The sequence below is a fragment of the Parus major genome, chromosome 2 (genome assembly GCF_001522545.3).
Source record: "Parus major isolate Abel chromosome 2, Parus_major1.1, whole genome shotgun sequence".
NCBI classification, from domain to species: Eukaryota; Metazoa; Chordata; class Aves; order Passeriformes; family Paridae; genus Parus; species Parus major.
In genome coordinates this window covers 22,935,744-22,954,769 of record NC_031769.1, presented here as the reverse complement: position 1 = coordinate 22,954,769, position 19,026 = coordinate 22,935,744, and the positions used below count along the sequence as shown (strand labels likewise).

Below are 19,026 nucleotides of genomic sequence, written 5' to 3'. Positions count from 1 at the left end.
CCAAAGGGGCCCCGGAGCCAAAGGGGCCCCGGAGCCAAAGGGGCCCCGGAGCCAAAGGGGCCCCGGAGCCAAAGGGGCCCCGGAGCCAAAGGGGCTGCTGTCGCCTCGGCTGGAGCCATGGCGCAGAGAGCGGTGTCCCGTCAGTGCCGGCGAGGGACGGAACCGGGCAAGGGGAAGGCCCGGTGGGTGTAATTATGGCTGGTCAGCCTGGAGAAGGTCGTGGGGAGACTTCGCAGCACCTTCCAGTATCTGAAGGGGCCTACAGGGAACCCAGAGAGGGACTCTTCATCAGGAACTGCAGTGAGAGAACTGGGGGGAATGGGTACAAATTGAAAGATGGAGTATTTAGATTAGATATTGGGAAGAAATTCTCTACTGTTAATGTGGTGAGATACTGAAACAGGTTGCCCAGGGAGGCCGTTGATGCCCCAGCCCTGGCAGTGTTCAAAACCGTGCTGGATAAGGCCTTGAGCAGCCTGGTCTAGTGGGAGGTGTCCCTGCTCATGGCAGGGGGTTGGGACTAATGATCTTTAAGGCAGCTTCCAACCCTTAACATTCTGTGATTCTGTGAAGCAGAAACCATCTCTGGTTCCATTCCTATTTGCAGGGTGTGCCAGATGCTGTCATTCAAGGGTTTATGGCTGTCACTCCTGCAGCTCAACAGAGAATCAGGGGACAGGAGATGGACTGCAGTGATTGTCCTGATTCAGGATAAAGTGTTGCTGGATCTTGGCCTCAACATATGCCATTTTTTGACTTCATTTAGATTAAATATTTGGAAAAAATCCTCTGCTTTGAAGGTGGCGAGGCACTGGAACAGGCTGTCCAGAGAAACTGTGGATGCCCCATCCCTGGAAGTGTTCAAGGTCAGGTTGTGTGGCACTCTGAACAACCTGGTCTAATGGAAGGTGATCCTGCTTGTGGCATGGGTGGTTAGAACTAGATGATCTTCAAGGTCCCCTGCAAACACAAACCACTCTATGATTCTGTGCCACTCTTGCGTGGAACCTCAGTCATGTATCACGGCCAGGGAATGAACATGTGCCTTTGTGAAGCTTTGAGAACCAAATGTAGGAACCAGCCTAACAGTGGTTCCTCACCTGCTGCCACTCACATGGTCCCTGGCCATCCCACATAGATGTTTTTCTAGTCAGATGTTACGGAAGAAATGCCCCATCATGCATGAAGTTTTGCAGTCTCTTAGTTCTCATATTCAGTTTCCGTCCTTAGGGTTTATTTAAAGCTTCTTTGGTGCAAATGAAATTGATTTTTTTCTTGTCCTCAGTGGACACAAATAGCCATAATTTGCAGGGATCTGTTAACAGATGCTCCTCTCATGCAGCGTGCAGTGGATGCAGGGTCTGCCTGGGTTGGTACCGGCTCATGGACAGTTATATTTAACCTCTTGCATGCCTCTTTCACACCAACTTTGACTTCCTTGTCTCAGGTGCCAAATTTATTTCTCAATTTTGATTTAAATCCTGATTTACCTTCTTTTCAAGCTGTTTATACTTATCAAGTGCAGATTTTTTGTTTTCTGTTTCTTTAATGCATCTCTCTGTAGTTGTATTTTGCAGATCAGTGATCTCTCAGAGCCCTTAAGCTCTTCCCGCCAGTTTTTTTTTTTTGGTAGCTTCTGCCTGCTTTTGTTCCCAACCACCCACCTCAGCAATCCTCCACTGCTGGGCCCCTCACTGCCATCGCGTTGGCATAGCTTCACTAGTCTGTGTGACATGAATGACAATGTCCATTTCTGTCCAGATAAGTATCTAATACTTTGTGAAGGTTTTTAGCTAGTGAATTTTTATAACATTTATTGCTAATGGATAGCAAATAAAAATGGCAATAGTTGTTTTTTTTTCAACTCCAGTTCTGCAGTCTTCCTGGCTTCTAATCCCTTGGTCTTTCTGAAACCATGTACAGGGTCTTTTTTGTCACAAATGCAGGAAGTGTGTGGTTTACATATATATGTATACTCTTAATTAAATATTCTGCTGCATATTTTTAATAACTTCATTCACCGTGATTATTCTTTCTGTTTTTAAGTAATAACTTGAATTTAAAAAACCCCAAATCAATAAAGCTCAAGCTTTAAGAAACCTAATCTGAGGTGATAGTTTAAGATAATTCAAAAATGGTTTAAAGAACCGTTTATTTGTTGTTAAAAAGTTTTAAATCAGTATTTCTTGAAAAATGTGGTTGTCATTTCAATGGAACCACAGTAAAACAACATTTTGAGATTTCAGTGCTCTTGGTAATATTATTCTGTTGCCCTTGTGTCAGACCAGAGAGGCAGGGATTGCTGTAAGTGGTGTCTGATCATCCCTGCCTCACCTGGAAGGTGACAAAATAACAGTGGTTATGATGTTTTGTCAGAAATTACACCCAGCATGTCTTTTATCTTAGGCAATAGCTGAAATGTTCTGAGAGTTGCTGACTAGCTGGTAGTTAGGGGTAGAAGGAGAGGTGGGGCTCCGGACTTCCTAAAATACCCCTCTCTCCTGAGGATTCCAAGCCTTAAAATGATCCCAAATTTTGAGCATCCTCTTCACTTTCCTGATTCTCTTTAACTAGCTTCTCTTTGGGGCTAGAGTGGGTTGCCTCAGTCTAAGGCCTGGCTGGAAGTGGCTGATGCAGCTGAGGCATTTTGCACTGTGTAAGCTCAGCTAAAGTTGCAGAGTAAATGTTTTCTTCCAATTAAAGTGTATTTTCAGATTATTTTTACCGCAATAAAGAAAGGGCTGCCCTTTGAAGTCATCAGAGCCCATCCATTATAGATTCCAATGCAGTCTCCACAAAGAAGTGGAGGAAATGAAATGTTGGCTCCACCTGTGGAGGGGAACTGTGTCAGAGACACACTGGCTGTCAGTACAGAACTGTTTCTTCTTGGGAGCTCTTGGTGAGAGTGGTTTTTATTAAAAGTGATGCACATCCCCACACACTGCTCATTTCCTGCTTCAGTAGATGAATTGTTCTGCAATGGATTTAATTGCATTGCTTCCTCCTAGCTTCTTGCTGCTATCCTACAGTCAGCTGGCTCACAGCTGAAGAATCCTTTATTCTTATTATGTGTGTGTCACTGTTCCACAGTCAGCTGCAGAGGATGCACACAGAGTGCTTCTCCAGAAATATTTGTATTGTAAATGCATGAAATTTGGTATAAAGCTCATAGACTGGTGCACTCTGCATTTCCACATGGTTCTCTTCTAAGGTTCTGTACTTAATAGCTCTCTTGTGAGAAAAGCTGCTTGTATTCCCTTAATTCCCAGAGCCACAACTGATGTTGTTTTTGAGATGTGTTGCAGTTATTACTTGCGTAAGTAATACGCATCTGTCTTTGCAGCTTTTGGCTCTTATTCTTAATCATTCAAGCTTGTAGTAGAGCCAAGAATTCACCCTGGATTTTGTGAGGCCTTTGGGTTTTGGCCTTCTTGAGGGACATGGGTAGGTAAAGTAATGGCACAGATGACATAAACTGACCATGAGTACTTGGTTCTTTCAAGGCATGTTAAAGCTGTCTCTTGAGCCAGACAGTTGCTTGTAAAGAAACTGGCTATCATTGTGTCCATGTTTTGGCTTCCATTCTCACCAGCCTCCCTGAGGATTACAGTAGCATGCCTTCTGTGAGGGTGCCCAGGCACTGGAACAGATTGCCCAGAGAAGCTGGAAATGCTCCATCACTGGAAGTGTTCAAGGCTGGGTTGGATGGAGCTCTGAGCATCTTGGTCTAGTGAAAAAGGTGTCCCTGTGCATGGAAGGGGGATTGAAGAACATGGTCTTTAAGTCCCTTCCAACCCAAACCAGTCTGTGATTCCATGATCTTGGCATGCTTGGTGGTGGAAGTTGATATTACTGTAACAATGAACAAAATAGTTTAATGCTATTAATGTAACAGAGACACTCTGGAATTTCCTGGTAACAATGAAGAGTGGATATTAAGTGGCACTTAAGTAACACTAATTAACAGAATTGTTCACAAAAATTAGTCCCTCCTCTTTAGCACCACTATTTGTAGTGATAAGGCATTACTCTACAAAGAACCCGTGCTCAATATGGCTGTAGCAATTAAGACAAATTCTATTTTAGATTTTTTTCAAAGCTTAATGATGGTACCTTATAATTTACAAATCAAAACATTCAGCTTACTACATGGTGTCCAACTAATCTGGCACAGTACTGAACATACCCTAAAAATGTCCATCAGCAGTCTCAAGGATCTGCTACAGAAACCCTAAGATGTAATGAGACAGAACGGAATTAGTTTAAGTAATAAATGTTTAATCAAAGAATTTTACATATTATTAACAGCATTCATTTGGCCAAACATCTACATGGTTGTAGTATCCTACTTGTATATAAAGTGGGAATGTATCAAGTATAGACTATGAAAGTGCAAATAACAATTCAAGGTTAGAGTAATTTTTTTACATTATAAAATTAACAGGTTTACAAAATAGTCTTGCCAAACTTTTATTTTTGAATTGTAAAGTCAATGACTATGGTGTTAAAATAAGTACCAAGAAAATACAAATTTAATAGTCTAATTTCATGCTCATAAGAGTAACACGGAAACAATGGATATACTGCACAACCTAACCAAATTACATAAAACCAGAACCCACAAACTTCACTATCTTCACAGAGAGCACTCTTACATATCTTACTGCAACTTTGCAAGACATCTCAATGCAATACACAATCTTTTTGTGAGAATCTTTCTATTCAGAAATTACCATTCAAGGAAGCTATGTGAGTTAAACAACTTTCAGACCAGTTCATGATGACAGTTCATGAAGGACCATTTTAGTTGAAGGACTTTATACCTATAGGTATTTTTCAAAGGCTCAATATTTTGTCAGGAGTAGGGTGGCTAGAGGAAAAGTTGGAAAATTATTTAGACTATTCTAATTTAGTCTCTCTAAAGATGCTTGAAAATGGACAAGGTTTTTATGGGGTGAGGGTAAAATATTCTTATTTCATTTTTTACTAATATGAACCTTGTAACTGCAAGGTTCCAAAGCTGGATTTGCATGAATTAGTTACCAAAACATTCACTTAAACTCACAGTAATCAATACATAAACTTTGCTATCATGACACTTGCCTATACACACTCAGTAGTAATAAACTTTTATATCATATCAACAAATCTCTGGTAACAGTTAAGCAAAACTTAAAATGGAGTGTATGTAATTTGCTCATGTTATGAAAAGTTTTGATTATATGTAATTAAAACAGCCATTTGAACAACTTATTCTAGTTGTAATTACATACTGTACCATTGTATCTCACTAACTGTAGATCAATGCTTTTAAGCAAATCTAAAACCAGTATTTTTGTTTTTCACGGTACAACAACTAGGAAAAGGTTTTTTTGTGGTTTGTTTTTTTTTCTTTTTTAATTTTTTTTTTCTTACACTAAACAGTAATCACACAGCAAATGAATATTGTGCAATTGAACAAATACCTAGTAGTGTTTTGTATATGCAAAAACACTGACTGAATGTTTAGTTATTTACTGTAAAGGCAAGGCCATGGGTGGTTTTATGGAGGTCTTTGCAATTAATAGCATAGTTACTCCAGAACAAACACTGAATTTGAATTACTTGTTTAACTGTGGCAACTATCCAGTTGGGTTAGGCAAAGGCACCGTAACATGTTGAGCAGGATGTGTTATCTGAACTTTTAAGTGTGGGACTGGCTAATATATGAAAATTCTGTATTCCTATATTTTTATAAAATGTTATCATTAAAAGTAATTGCACTATTAGTGCATAAAATGCTTCGTAGAATTATGAAAACAAAGAACTATGATTGCACTTCCATTAAAGTGTCTCAAAATACAGCATAGCTGTTGCTAACTCACTGTATTTTAATATTTAAAATAACTGTTTAACAGCAGCATTAGGTTTTATTAACTTAAGATACAGGCTACATTTAATTAAATGCAGTCACCATGGCAACATACGCCAGATAAATTTAGAGAAGCAATGCTACCCAGTGGTTTCTTTCACTGCTAAGAATTGTGGGATTAGTTGGATAGAGTAACACTGCACTGTTTCATTAGGCTACTGCCAGTTAACTTTTCACAGTTTGGCACATTTGGACTGTAAATAGACATGAAAAAATCTTTGATTTTAAAGGGAAAGAATATCCCCTAAAACTTGTTCCTGGAGCAGTACTACAGAGAAGCATTAAATACCTCCGTTCACACTGCTAACAAAAATGAAACGAGTAAGGAAAAGTTGTGGAAAACAAAACCAAAATGCAAATGAGCTGCTAGATGTTATTTTGGTGAAATTATGAGTTCTAAAAAATGGAATAAACTATTTCTTAGGAAAACCAACCAAAATAATCAGTGTAAGCCTTTAATCCGTACTTTCAAGTTAAGGATCATCAACCTAAGGCTAAACAGATGCTGCATTGTATTAGGAATGTGGAATACAACCTACTTATTCCTTTCTCTTGAGAGCAAAAAGGCAAATACTAGCTAATTAAATGCAAAGGATATTCCTTGAAAGGTTCACATTATTATGAAGAACTACAATTCAAGAGAACTCCTAAATATCCGTTGGTATGTCAGTGGTTACAACTGAGTTGCAATTATGTGGATCAAAGCCTCCATAATGCTTACTCCACATACTGTACCATCTGTCACCACCATTCTTTTACTCCAGATTTACTTTGTATTCATACCAAATGCACATGTTCAGTCCATTCACTTGTGGTTTGAGGAGTCTGACTTGAACTATCTCCTGAAGCATCTAGGGTGCTTGTTACCTCCCTGTTATTATCACCAATTTGTGATACTGTTTCACTTGGAATAATGTTTTCTTCAGAAGTGCTTTCCTCTGTTTGGGTTCCTCTGCCTTCATTTTTGAGTGCATCCTCAAACAGTGCATGCTCTTCCTGAGGCTCCAGCCCTGTGTCTGTAAGATTTGGTTGCCCTGCTGACCCATCTTCAGTACTGGGATGCTGTGACTCCTCATCTGTTTCTGTACTTGTTGAGGGGATCAGAGCAATACTCTGTGGGTTCATGTCATGAAACCAGGCCATAATATTTCCAAGCAGATTTTCATTGGTATTGGGATCTTGACTGCTGGATTCAGCATCGCTAGATGTTGAGTATAATCCACTTCTTGTCTCGCTGCAGGGGTGGGAATGAAGACGATCAGCTGAGAAGGGATCATTGCCCGTACCCAGTCTCATCAGACTGTCACCAAGTTCTAGCAGCTCAGAGCTGCTCAAAGCACCCCTTGGGTTGTCTATACTTATGGGAGCAGAGTCCAGTCTTGTAGGCAAAGAGGTACCTATTGCTCCTAAAGATGCCTCATTACTTAGAAAGTCTCTAGTTTCTTCATCTATGGCCAAGCCAGATTCTTGTAATGACAGCTGAATAGCTAGCAGGATGTTTGGGTCATCTTCATCCAGAGAACTCAGAGCCTGTGGAAATACATAAGGTTGCTCTCAGAATAAAACTTGCATCTTGTTACACATTTTGGATGAAAAGTTATTTTGGCTGAAATCTGAAATTCATTCATTATTCCTACATGTCATTTATCAGAATCAATTTTTACCAACAGAGCTAACAACGCGATTGAAAAAGTAACTCTTGTAATGTCAGTGATTGTTTAGCAATTCTTACCATTGCGAATGTGTAATTTGTTGTCCTAGATTCTCCCTTTCTCCTTGAAGAATTAAGAAAATTTGCAGAGACAAAATGACACAGAAAGGCAGAGCAGAGAGCAAGCAAAGTAGAGAGAATGGAAAAGAGATTAGGGGAGATACCTGAAGAGAATCCTGGTTTTCAGAGCGACTGACAGGGGTATAGTCATGAAGCGAAGAGCTGTGCAGAATACCCATAGAAGCTGAACTCACCATGGAGGTGCCATGTCTTCTACTGCTGCCACCTTCCTGAGTGTCTGTTTGGGCAATCAAAACAAAAGTGGTTGAAGAACCAGCAAGAAAGCCTCCTCCACTGTGATTTACTGACAGAATCTCTTCCTTCCTTTTGGATTCTAGTTGTGTAATTTTACTCCTATATTCACTCTGAATGAAAGAATCCAAACCACTCCTTCCACATCAGCTCTCACAGAGTGGTGAAACATCAGTCCCACTGTTTTAGGAATGACTGCCCGGCTCATTTGTCTGTCCTGCCCTCAATACCCTTCTCTGTGGAAGCATGGGCTATGCCATTGGGAGCACGGGCAGAGGGGGCAAAGTGATTCTAAGGCACATACATGATTTATGGAAAGCCCTGAAAATGACTGCATGTGGACACAAATACAGGATGCATTTACGGGTGGATTACAAATCACATTTGCCCATTTCTCTGTTCTTTCAAAGACAAAACCTCTGCTGTAATGTTAACATTATAATAGCTTTTACTGTAACATTGCAGCACAATTAAGAGTACAGTTGTTAGTGAATACTTCAGCAATTACTGACATTGCTGTTTTCTTAAAAACAACAAAAAATAGAAGTAAGATGCGGTTTCCAGAAAAAACTGCTCTGCAATAAAAATAAATGTAAATCTTTTGACTTTGGAAAATGGAATTTTCCGCTCCAAAACTCAAAATGTGAGACTGAAATAAAATAATATTCACTTGCATGCTTTAACAGTGTGCACTTGGCCATTGCTACTATATCCAAGCATTCAGTCAAAATCTAGTCCTTGAACTAACACTCAGGTTTTGCATTTTATTTAATTAAAATTAATTTTAAAATTAAAATTAATTAATAGGGAAGAACCAAAGTTCACCAAAATTTTGATTACTTTTTCTAAAATAAAAGATGCACATGACCCTTTCTCCTCAATAAAAGATCCCTCCTTTTGGTTTTAAAGAACAAACTATATATTAAGTTCCTGAGACACAGCAATGAGAGTTTGTGCAGCGTGGCTAAGAGACTGAGCACACAGACTGGCAGCTCTGCAGAAACAGTATCACAGTATGATTTGGATTCAAGCTATTTCTGTACCTTTGCTAAAGTTCTGGCAGAACTGAGCCAGCCCAGACAGCCAAGCCACAGAGAGACCTTCAGGGACTGTACTACCAGCCCTCAGAAGAGAAGCTGGAAGTCACAGCTCAGGCCAAATTCTTTCCTGGCTGCCTTTGCTAATACAGTTTCTGAGGAGAGTTTTGGAACACAGCCTTAGGATGCTCTTCCACAGGCCTGTAGCCTCTACATTCTATGCACAACTGGTTCTTTTCATTGGTGTAGAAGACCTGGTGTATGCACGAGTGATCTTCAAAATTTCTTCAGAAAAGCAAACCTGTGCTGGACAACTGAGGAGATTTTAGTGGGAAGATCAATGCATTTCTCTTTCAGAACAGCAGCAGCTACAGTGAAGTCAACAACACTTCCAAAATCACATTAAAAAACCTGCAGAAACAAGCCTTTATTTGTATCCTGGAAAATACAGCAATGTATCTGAAACTTCCTTAAAGTGTATGCACAGAAGAACAAACACTGTGGTCTCTACTAGCGACTTGTGAAGCAGGAAGGGAAAGAACCAGCCCCAGAGAGGTCCGTACCTAATGTACTCTCACTGGGGTCATCAGGGTCTGGAGTATTACTCAGCAGACTGTGCATGTCTCCACGTCGACGCTGTCTGTGCCTCCTCCGATACTGAAATTCAGCATATTCCTGCATAAACCAAAGGTTACAAAACACAGGGCAGCATGCAATACTATTTTTCTGAGTAACAAGCACCACATTTTTATAAAAAATGTGTGATTTTATATGCTTATTATAAAATCATCTGCTTTCAGAAAAATGAATTGCAAATTGTATCATGCGACGCTTAACATAAATAACAAAAAAAATCCAAGGTAATCCTAAATCTATAAAACAATGAATTAGCAAAAAAAAAAAAAAAATTAACTAGATGTACTACCAACATTTTAATACTTGCAATCTCCTTCATTAACAATTCCAAGAACACATTCCTTGTTTAAAATCTTTGACGCCAAACTTTATGTATGCACACATCGACACACTTTTTAATAAATGCATACCCAGTGATTTTAGAACATAAAAATAATTGATGTGAATTAGACCAATAGATTATCTCAGAATCTCTGGTGCCAGCAATTGGCAGTAGAAAATAACCTCGAAAAGACTACAGAAAGCTGGTACCCATACAGTGGGACTTGATAAACTTTTCCCAGACTCCAGGACACTATGGCTCCAGAACTTCTTAAGCTGTATCTGAGACTCTTCTACTGGACAGTCTATGACAGATTTGTATTCCATGAATTACAAATCTCCTCTACTTTTGCTGAACTTGAGCTGCTAGTGAGCCATACCATATTGATTTGAACTCCTTCTAGATGTGTATAAGAGAAAATCTCCTCTACTTTTGCTGAACTTGAGCTGCTAGTGAGCCATACCATATTGATTTGAACTCCTGCAGCCTGTATTTTCTCATATTGTGTGTGCTTGGATAGTTTTTATACATAAGGAAAAGACTCTTGACCACATCAAGCTAATATTCCAATGGTTAATTATCTTTATACTTGGATCAATTTGGATATCTTTCCTAATATGAAGAAACTAGTTTTATGCTTGAAGGGAAGTTACCAGTATCTTTTCTGGTACGTCCAGCTGACACTGAACCTCTCTAGGTAGCACCTTGTGTAATTTCAGTTATTCATACACACAAGGCACTAAAACTATGCACAATGGTGCTCGCTCTTCTCTTCAGAAAAGAATACTGTTTTTATTTCTGTGAGCTCCAAGTTGGAAATCTGTAATCCAAAGGATTCATTTGGCCAAATGAATTGGGAAAGGTACACAGTACCATTAGTTTTCCTTTCCTATATTAACTCTTCATTATCAACATCTAAAGGACCTAAAACTTAAATCCAGAAGTGTTATTTCACTTACACAATGACCTTATTAATGTAAATGGTATTATGAGAGTATGTTTTTTTCCATGAACTTTCTCAGACCAAGTTCTTACTCATAATGACATATGCAAGACAAAAGGAATAGTCACAAAACCATCTGTGTGGGCAGATTTTTTTCCATGGAAATGGTAAGAATATCAAAAAGTAGCTTTATTGGACCAGACAAAAGGTCCATTTAGCCAAATATTCTGTCTTCAACAGCAGTTAGTAGTATATGCTTGTTAGTCTCTGGAACACCATAAAGAAATAAGGCAAACATGAAGTGATTCTTCTCTAAAATATTCTTCCAGCTTTTAGGGATCTCATGGATTTTCTAAATGCAAGGTAGAGCCTTAAACAACAAAAAATTAAACCTCGATATAGAACAATACAGCTGAATTATTAAAAAAATATATAATTATATCACTGAATCAGAAAAGGAATCATGGGAAGTGGCCACTGAACACTAAGATTTATTCATCATACCAGATCTTAGCTCTCATTTGTTTTCAATAAAATAATAGATTTTACTAACAGCCACTTAATTTTTGGTTGGTTATTAACCTTTAGAAAGAGATCTTAATTACTACTTATGAAACCTTATTTCTTATTACATAGAACAATTTTCTACATGTGAGCAAAAGAAATTTTAATTTTGTTGGGCAGAAACATCTTGGCTTCACACAGTGTTCTACAACAACCAGCATTCCTTGCCAAAACCAGTAAGATTTTGTTTTCTATAATAATCTGCTATACACAGTCACATTCTACTACCTGTCAGTAAAAGTACAGCTCTATGTAAAATACTTTGCAGTGAAATTCACTAAAATAAACAAAGATGACCATTACTAATTCTACAAAATTCCTTTAGCATAGGTGGTTGCAAGTATTCGTGATAGCTACATAGCAAAGAAACCAACTTGCATCACACAGTGCTACATTTAGGCAAATCATAAAACTCATAAGCAGATCATCTAAGCACAGCTGCAATTGCACCTCCTGCTAAACAGCTTTTCAACACATTTCTTATCAGCTTCTTCTCATAGCCACTTCCACTGATAATATAGTAATATCACAATGAGTTTGATGTTGGCAGATGTGGGATTATTTCACAAAAGGACTAAAGGAACTGGACAGGAGAAGCAGCTGATTTTTTGTAGAGAAGCGAGCCATGTTCTCACCAGCATGATGCTCACCAACAATAGCAAAGGAAATATATGGAAAAAGTACATGGAGTTTTCTAGGATGTTTAAAAATGACTAGCTAGAAAGAAAACAGCAAACAAGGAAATGTTGAAATGAAGTTTCCTTCCTGACTGAATGCTTTAATCTAATGTTCTTAAAACATTAAATAAAAATTAAGATGATAAAGAAAAGCTTTAGAGAAAGCTTCTCATTTTTCAGAGCAGAGTCTCAAAAACTACTTCACACTCTTTCCCATATACAGATCATAAAAGATTTATTTAACAATGATGATTTTTGTTCTTGGTAGAGTGTCAAAAATTAATGTCATTTGAGTTTGCAATTTCCATCCTGCTTCAGTACATAACAATAAAAATAAATATTTGAAATATTTAACAATATTTAGGAGTATGCTTGCATGTTTTTGTTGGGATGGAAATTTTTTAGACTTTTTTGTGAAATTCTGCTGAACTGATACTGCATTCAAAAGTAATCTGCAGAATTTCATACATTTATTACTTTAAGTTCTCCAGCACACAGACAACAGTTTCTATTAAATTTTAAAACTGGTTATGTACTTGGAAAATGAATGTGCAATAGCTTGTCTAATGCTACCTTACATAACTTCATCCATGTTAGAGGCATTGTTTAGTCATTGCATAATTAGCCATGAATATATTTCCTTCTATTGTGAAATAAATGAAATGGAAAGCTTAACCAACTTGAAATGCTTTGACTCAAGATAAGGAAGCTCTTCATGCAAATTGTGATCATACCTGTGTTTCTAGCATATGCAGAACTAAGTTAAAAAAATTAAAAAGAAATAGTTTACCTCAGGAGACGCAAATCCTAAATATTCCCAATCCCATGTTCCACCAGCAAAGCTATAAAATGGAAAGATACACCATCAAATTTAGAAGTAGGACAAATATGAACAACATCTAGAGCTTCAAAACTTATTGAAATCTGAAAAGTAGTGCAAAAATTGTAGCTCTTAACAAGCCTTCCCCTTTAATTCTTGACTCAAAATTTATTTTGAAAACCCTACAGTTAACTTGTTAACTATTCCAGAGATGGCTGATATGTTTAGCAAATACGTAAGAGGTTTTTGAAGTGTACCAGGTATTTAGTGACAATCTTGATGGAAAAAAGTGAAATGGAAGCCATGACATTCAATCATTAATATCTCACAAATGGGGAAGCAATTTAGGTTACGACGCACAGAGCAGTGATCCTCCTAAAGAAAAATATGTTTCTCCCCAAAGGCTGCAATTCCACAAGGATGAAATGTTCAGGAAAATGTAACTTTTGCACTGATTTACAACCACCACACTTAGCATCCTCCTCATAGTCAGAGAACAGCAACGGACTCACCCACTTGGGCAGCTATCAAAAGAACAATTTCTGACTTGTGCAGTGTTTTGGGTGGATTACCTGCGCCTGGGTGCTTCTGGAGAGTCTGCAGGAGCAACTCCACGGGCCACAGAGGCCAGGAACTCCTGTCGCTTCTGCTGCACAAGACAAGCTGCTCGGATGATTTTATGGCGAGGTGTCCGAAGGTAAGGCCTGTTCACTTTCTGTGCAAGGTCTTCAGTGACCATTTCTAGGTCTGTCTGCAAGAGTTAATAATACAGAAAAAACAGTTTTACAGGGAAATGCAAATCAGGAAGAGTTCTCCATAAATACTGAGTGGAATGATATCCATTTTCCTGAAAATACCTTTGAAATACCAAAATACCCCAAAATAACTGCCCTATAGCCTACTCTTTTACTGACCTACATTCTGTCCTCCAGCTCGGAGCAGGATTTCCCTTCACTCTGAAATATTGAACATTTTCAGGGTACCTAAGAGACAGGAAAGGAGGCAACAGTCCCAAGTACTCCCCCAGTTTTGCCTCCTCCCAGATGTCAAACACATCAGAAGGGAAAGAAAGAAAAGAGAAGCTAGAGAAGGAGATGAAGACTGAAGCTAAAATGTTACCCTCAGAAAGCAGATTAACAGGAAATTTTCTTACTTTCCCCTTCCATCTGTCCTTATCCTTTTCCTTTGCAAAGTGATATAAAAAATGTGCTACTTTTTCAAACTTGGTTACAAATACAAAACAGGTATGTCAGTTTTATACTGCAAAACTGGCAGAAAGACACTGCTAATGAATATAAAAAAAAATAAAGTGCCATTAGGAAAGTAAAATATATCCATGTATTACCTGCATAAGTTCAAATATTTCTTTCTTTGTGCTTTTAGGCTCCAAAAAGAATCCATATGGATAAGAACACTTAAGAATGCGGCGAGTTTTTAGAAGCTCTTGCACTGCATCTTCAATGAACGTGGTATCAGGACAGCCTCCCTCAGCTGCAATATGAAACAAACATCGGGAAAGTACTTTCCTACTGATGTCAGCATTATGTCTGTGCATATCAGTTAAATATTTTGCAAGTAAAGAGCAGCAAGTTCTCAATGACTGCACAGTGTTCTTACTAAAAGATAAGCACAGAACATTAGCTTCTACCTTACTAATGCTACTTCCTCCTTGAAGCTTTGGAATAGGTAAGATTTACTGTACTTTACTGTACATTTAACTTCCATCCAATATTTACAAATTCTAGTACTGGAGGGATGACATCACACAGCAGGCTTGATGTGAGCACTGTTCAAAAAAGAACAGTTTAGCCACAACTGTGTTGATCTGATTTCAAATCAAAGGCAGATCACAGCAAATACTTACTTCCACTCAGAGCTCTACTCAACTGCTCCATCTTTTCTTTGGCTGTTTTTAGAAGGCGCTGTTCTAACTAGAAAAAGAAAGTAAGTAAAATACAATAATATAATTATTTTTGGATTAATAAAACAGAAACAAACATCAGTAAAAAATGGCTTGACCCACACCTGGTAGCTAAGTTCATGGTTCTTAAATCTTGTATAATAGTGCATAAACCTATCAAGCTCTTGGAATCTTCTATGCTTCTTTTCAGCCTGGAAAATAATGAAGAAGCAAAAGAAACCAAAATAAGTCTTATCATTTGATACAACAATCACCATTAGATATAATTAAATAATGAACTGTTTCTATTCAGACTATATTTAAAGTATTGTACACAGTGCTGAGTGCCATGTAAGTAGAGACAAAATTAATTTTTGAAATTCACAAAGCTGCAAATACTGCAGCCAAAGAATTGCTACACTGTCATGCCTGCTATATAAAGCAGCTTTCCAAAAGCCAAAATTAAGGCATGTCTTCTGTAGTGCACAGCAGCTAATTACAGGACCAGCATGCTCATTTCACAAAAGGAAACCATGTCACAGAGCAGTAAAATGACTTAAGTCACCAGTGGTTGTTAACAAAGTCAAAAGCAGAAATCTTATGCATCCACAAGTAGGTAATACTTGCTTTTTCTCTGATACATTTAATGTTGTATTTTTCTGTTTGGAACTGTGGTTTGGAAGAATTTTGATTAAACTTTTCCTGAATGGAGAATTGCAACCTTGCTGCTATTTTTCAAATACACACATTCATTTGTTACCTCTACTGTCATCTCCTTGGACTGTTCCTCTACATGCTGAATAACTTCATAGCGAGTGCATCTGTAGTAGCCTCCAGTGGAAGAGCTGTGCTTCTTCCACTCTTCTAAGCATATCCAGCAAAAGTCATATTTGCACTTCAGAAAAAAACAGGAAAAAAAAAATTGAAATGTCTTAGGTTTGGCATCATTATTCCTTTATGGACAACATAATTAACAGCATTCTGAGTGTAAAAATTTTTTGAGGATCCTCCTTCCTAGTTTACTTACTCAGGAGATCTGTTTATGAAACTATATCAAACCATGTCAGTCATCATTTTTGTGCCTTGGATCATTAGACTGTGTTGGATCTACTGTTAAGTTTTAAGTGAAGAAAATAAACCAAATGGTAAATACAGCTGATCAGGCCTGTTTTTTTTGTTATTGTTAAAAAAGTCCCATTTATTTAAATAACAAACTATTTATTAATGAATATTTATTAACAAAATAATAAAGTATTCATGAGAAAGACTGAATTTTTTTTCCTAATATTACTTAAAAAACCATGATTATTGGTGCTTTTGTCATGTGGTGTTCCTGATACAAAATATTGATAACATCTACTAAAGCAAGAGAGAAGTCTGACCATAAACTCTGATGAGTGACTGCTTCCAGGTGAGCCTTTTCTGCACTAAGTGCTTTCAAAATGGGTAAAACCTTACAAGGAGGTGTAAGGTGACTTATTCAGGCTTCTCTGCATCAGGGAAGATCAAACTGTGTTAAATATTCTCAATTCAGCAGTGAGTTCTCAGCTAGTTAATTTCAAAATAACTGGAAGCTATTTACGGACAGATAAGCAAAAGACTTCACAATTTGGTGAATCATGTTTATCTGTCTTATAGATGAGGAAAGAAAATTTACATTAATCAATATTATGCCTGGTGTATTATAAGTGGCATTTGACAAATTAAATTGCATTTCTTCTCTCTTTGATAAGTTTAACCTTTCCAGGAATACCTACTCCATACCAGATGTGTTTGTCTGTAGTTACTTTATAGTATCACTTAGATGTATTACAGGAAGGAATGAAATCTAATTCTTGCATTGTACATTTGCTAATTTTGTCTCAAAATTCAGTAGTGCTGATTTTCTTCTAAAAAAACAATGAAGACTAGAATATTTCTTCTTCTTGCGCTGTTCCTTCTTGTTTTCAAACATTTTTTAAAGCTGCTGGTTTATAAAAAAGGATGACAAGTGCTGGGAATAAAGTACAAGAACAACTGTGTAAGTGTTGAGTATCATTGCATCATTTTCCTACCATTCAAACCCATTCATATTCATTATAAGAGAAAGAAATCATTACAAAATATTCAAAAGATCGTATGAAGCAAGGTGTTTCACAGGTAACTGAACTAATAAAGCTCGTCTTCCTATTAATTTATGCATATATGCTCCTACTGCAACAATCTCAACTCTCCTAATGAATCTGACCACTTCATTATATTTATCTTTCCATCTCTCATATCTCCAAAAGCCTCCTCAAATCCAAGATTCACACAGTGTTCACAGACCCTCCTCCCAGTATCTCAGTCTCATTAGACATACAAAACCACATCAGCTGTTTCTACACACTTTCAAAACCCAAAATCATTTTCAAGAAGGGCAAGAAGGACAGCCCTGGACACTACAGCCTGTCAGTGTCAGTGCATGGTAAAATTATGGAAAAGATTACTCTGGGAGGTACTGAAAAATACCTGGAGGACAATGCAGTCATTTGTCACAGCCAGCACAGCTTTATGAGGAGAGGTCCTGCCTGTCAAACCCAATTCCTTTCTGTGACAGGGTAACCCACCCAGCTGAACAAGAGAAGCCAGGTGATGTAACCTTTTTGGACTCCAGCAGAGCATATGATGATCTCTCACAGCCTCCTTCTGGACAAAACATCCAGCACAGTGCTGGATAACCGTGTTATGAATGGCTTCACTTGGACACAGGACTTGAAAGAATACTGGGTTTGCCAATTACACTAAATGGGGAGGAGTGGTCCACTCTCTTGAGGGCAGGAAAAGGCTCTTCACCAGAGGGTGGCTGGGCACTGGAACAGGGAAGTGTTCACAGCACCAAGCCTGACAGAGTTTAAGAAGCGTCTGGACAAAGCTCTCAGGCACATGGTGTGACTCGGGGTGTCCTGCACAGGGCCAGGAGCTGGACTTGTAATCCTGGTGGATCCTCTCCAACTCAGCATATTCTATGATTAACTCCTGAGCTCTGTTTTATGTGTCTTTATGATCACTGAGCCTTGTATCATCACCACATGAGCTTAACAAATCCCATCTGCTGCCTTGCCATGGTCTAAGCCAAGCATGATAGGTAATTGCTGATCCCATAACAACTGGGTAGGTATTTCAGCCTCTCCCTTGGTGGCAGTACACATGAAGTCTCTGCATCATACAGCTGCCAAGTTTCATGAAACTTGCAGCAATTTGTTCTCTATGAACAACCTCCTCTTCCTTGAAATCAAAGTACCCATAAGGCTAAAAAACAACTATAGATGGTGGAGTGAGAAAACAGGACTGAGTAACCCTTGCCTTGTTAGAAGCTGCACTCATAAAACAGCGAGAAAATGCCTGCTTAAGTACAGAAAACAGGGTTTTGTGAGTAAGGAGTATCCCCCTCTACACCAAGGTACATGCTAGATGCTAAGAAGCAGCCACAGCCCATCATGTAGTAGGCCTGAACAGACCTCCCTGCAAAAAAAGGCAGAACCTCCATCAGGGATTGTTACTTCAGCAGAGGAAGAGACAAGGGAGATGACCACTATTCCTTGTGTCCGAACTCTGCAATTACCTTCCTCACCAGGCTGAGGGGAGGCAGCTTCTGCCTGCTGAGATTTCTCCGTGACAAAAAGAATCTGACTGTTTTAAGGACACTTCAAGCTGCCTATAAGTATCAAAAAAGAGGAGACACCTCTGGTTGTCAGTTATTGCCTTAGAAAGGTAAATTATCTACATTCATCAGTGTTTAATGGCCAAAGTCTTCTCCAGCCTGAAGCTGCTTTGCTCAGCTGAGCTCCCTAGCAACAGCTGCAACAAACATACGTTAATAGAGTTTTAGAAGTATGGAACTTAAGAGCTCTTTTTAAAATCATTTAGGACAAAAATCTCCAAACCAGCAAACTTGGCATAAATCAAAGTGTAGGAGAATGTTCTCTGCTGCCAATGATACCAAAAAAAGCCCTGATCTTCAATTTGTATCACAGAGAGAATATGTAACAATATAAAGAAAATGGGATCTGCATAGCAATAGAGACCTTCACATTTTCAGAAAAATAAAGAGAATTACTTTCTAAATCTGTTAGCCTTTTATTGCAGGCCAACTATGTCAAGTGTTCACTACGTTCTTATTTTTAATGATGCTCCTCAAAGAGGTAATAGTTGTAGTTATGTCAGATATTTCT

General features: G+C 38.3%; 1 protein-coding gene across 5 annotated transcripts in view; it reads right to left on the bottom strand.

Moving 5' to 3' along the window:
- Positions 1-4,257: 4,257 nt before the first annotated feature.
- Positions 4,258-19,026, bottom strand: part of ANKIB1 (ankyrin repeat and IBR domain containing 1) — an 88,747-nt gene continuing 73,978 nt past the window's right edge. For 2 of the 5 annotated variants that reach the window (XM_015617650.3, XM_015617651.2), the window contains 9 exons: positions 15,594-15,728; positions 14,959-15,045; positions 14,798-14,864; positions 14,279-14,424; positions 13,506-13,684; positions 12,904-12,955; positions 9,535-9,646; positions 7,787-7,920; positions 6,689-7,441 (listed from right to left, as the gene is read on the bottom strand). In XM_015617650.3, coding sequence (XP_015473136.1) covers positions 6,689-7,441; positions 7,787-7,920; positions 9,535-9,646; positions 12,904-12,955; positions 13,506-13,684; positions 14,279-14,424; positions 14,798-14,864; positions 14,959-15,045; positions 15,594-15,728 — 1,665 coding nt within the window. Of the gene's footprint in view, positions 7,442-7,786; positions 7,921-9,534; positions 9,647-12,903; positions 12,956-13,505; positions 13,685-14,278; positions 14,425-14,797; positions 14,865-14,958; positions 15,046-15,593; positions 15,729-19,026 lie in introns of all 5 variants that reach the window. The other 3 variants (XM_015617652.3, XM_015617654.3, XM_015617653.3) reach the window with 3 other exon arrangements.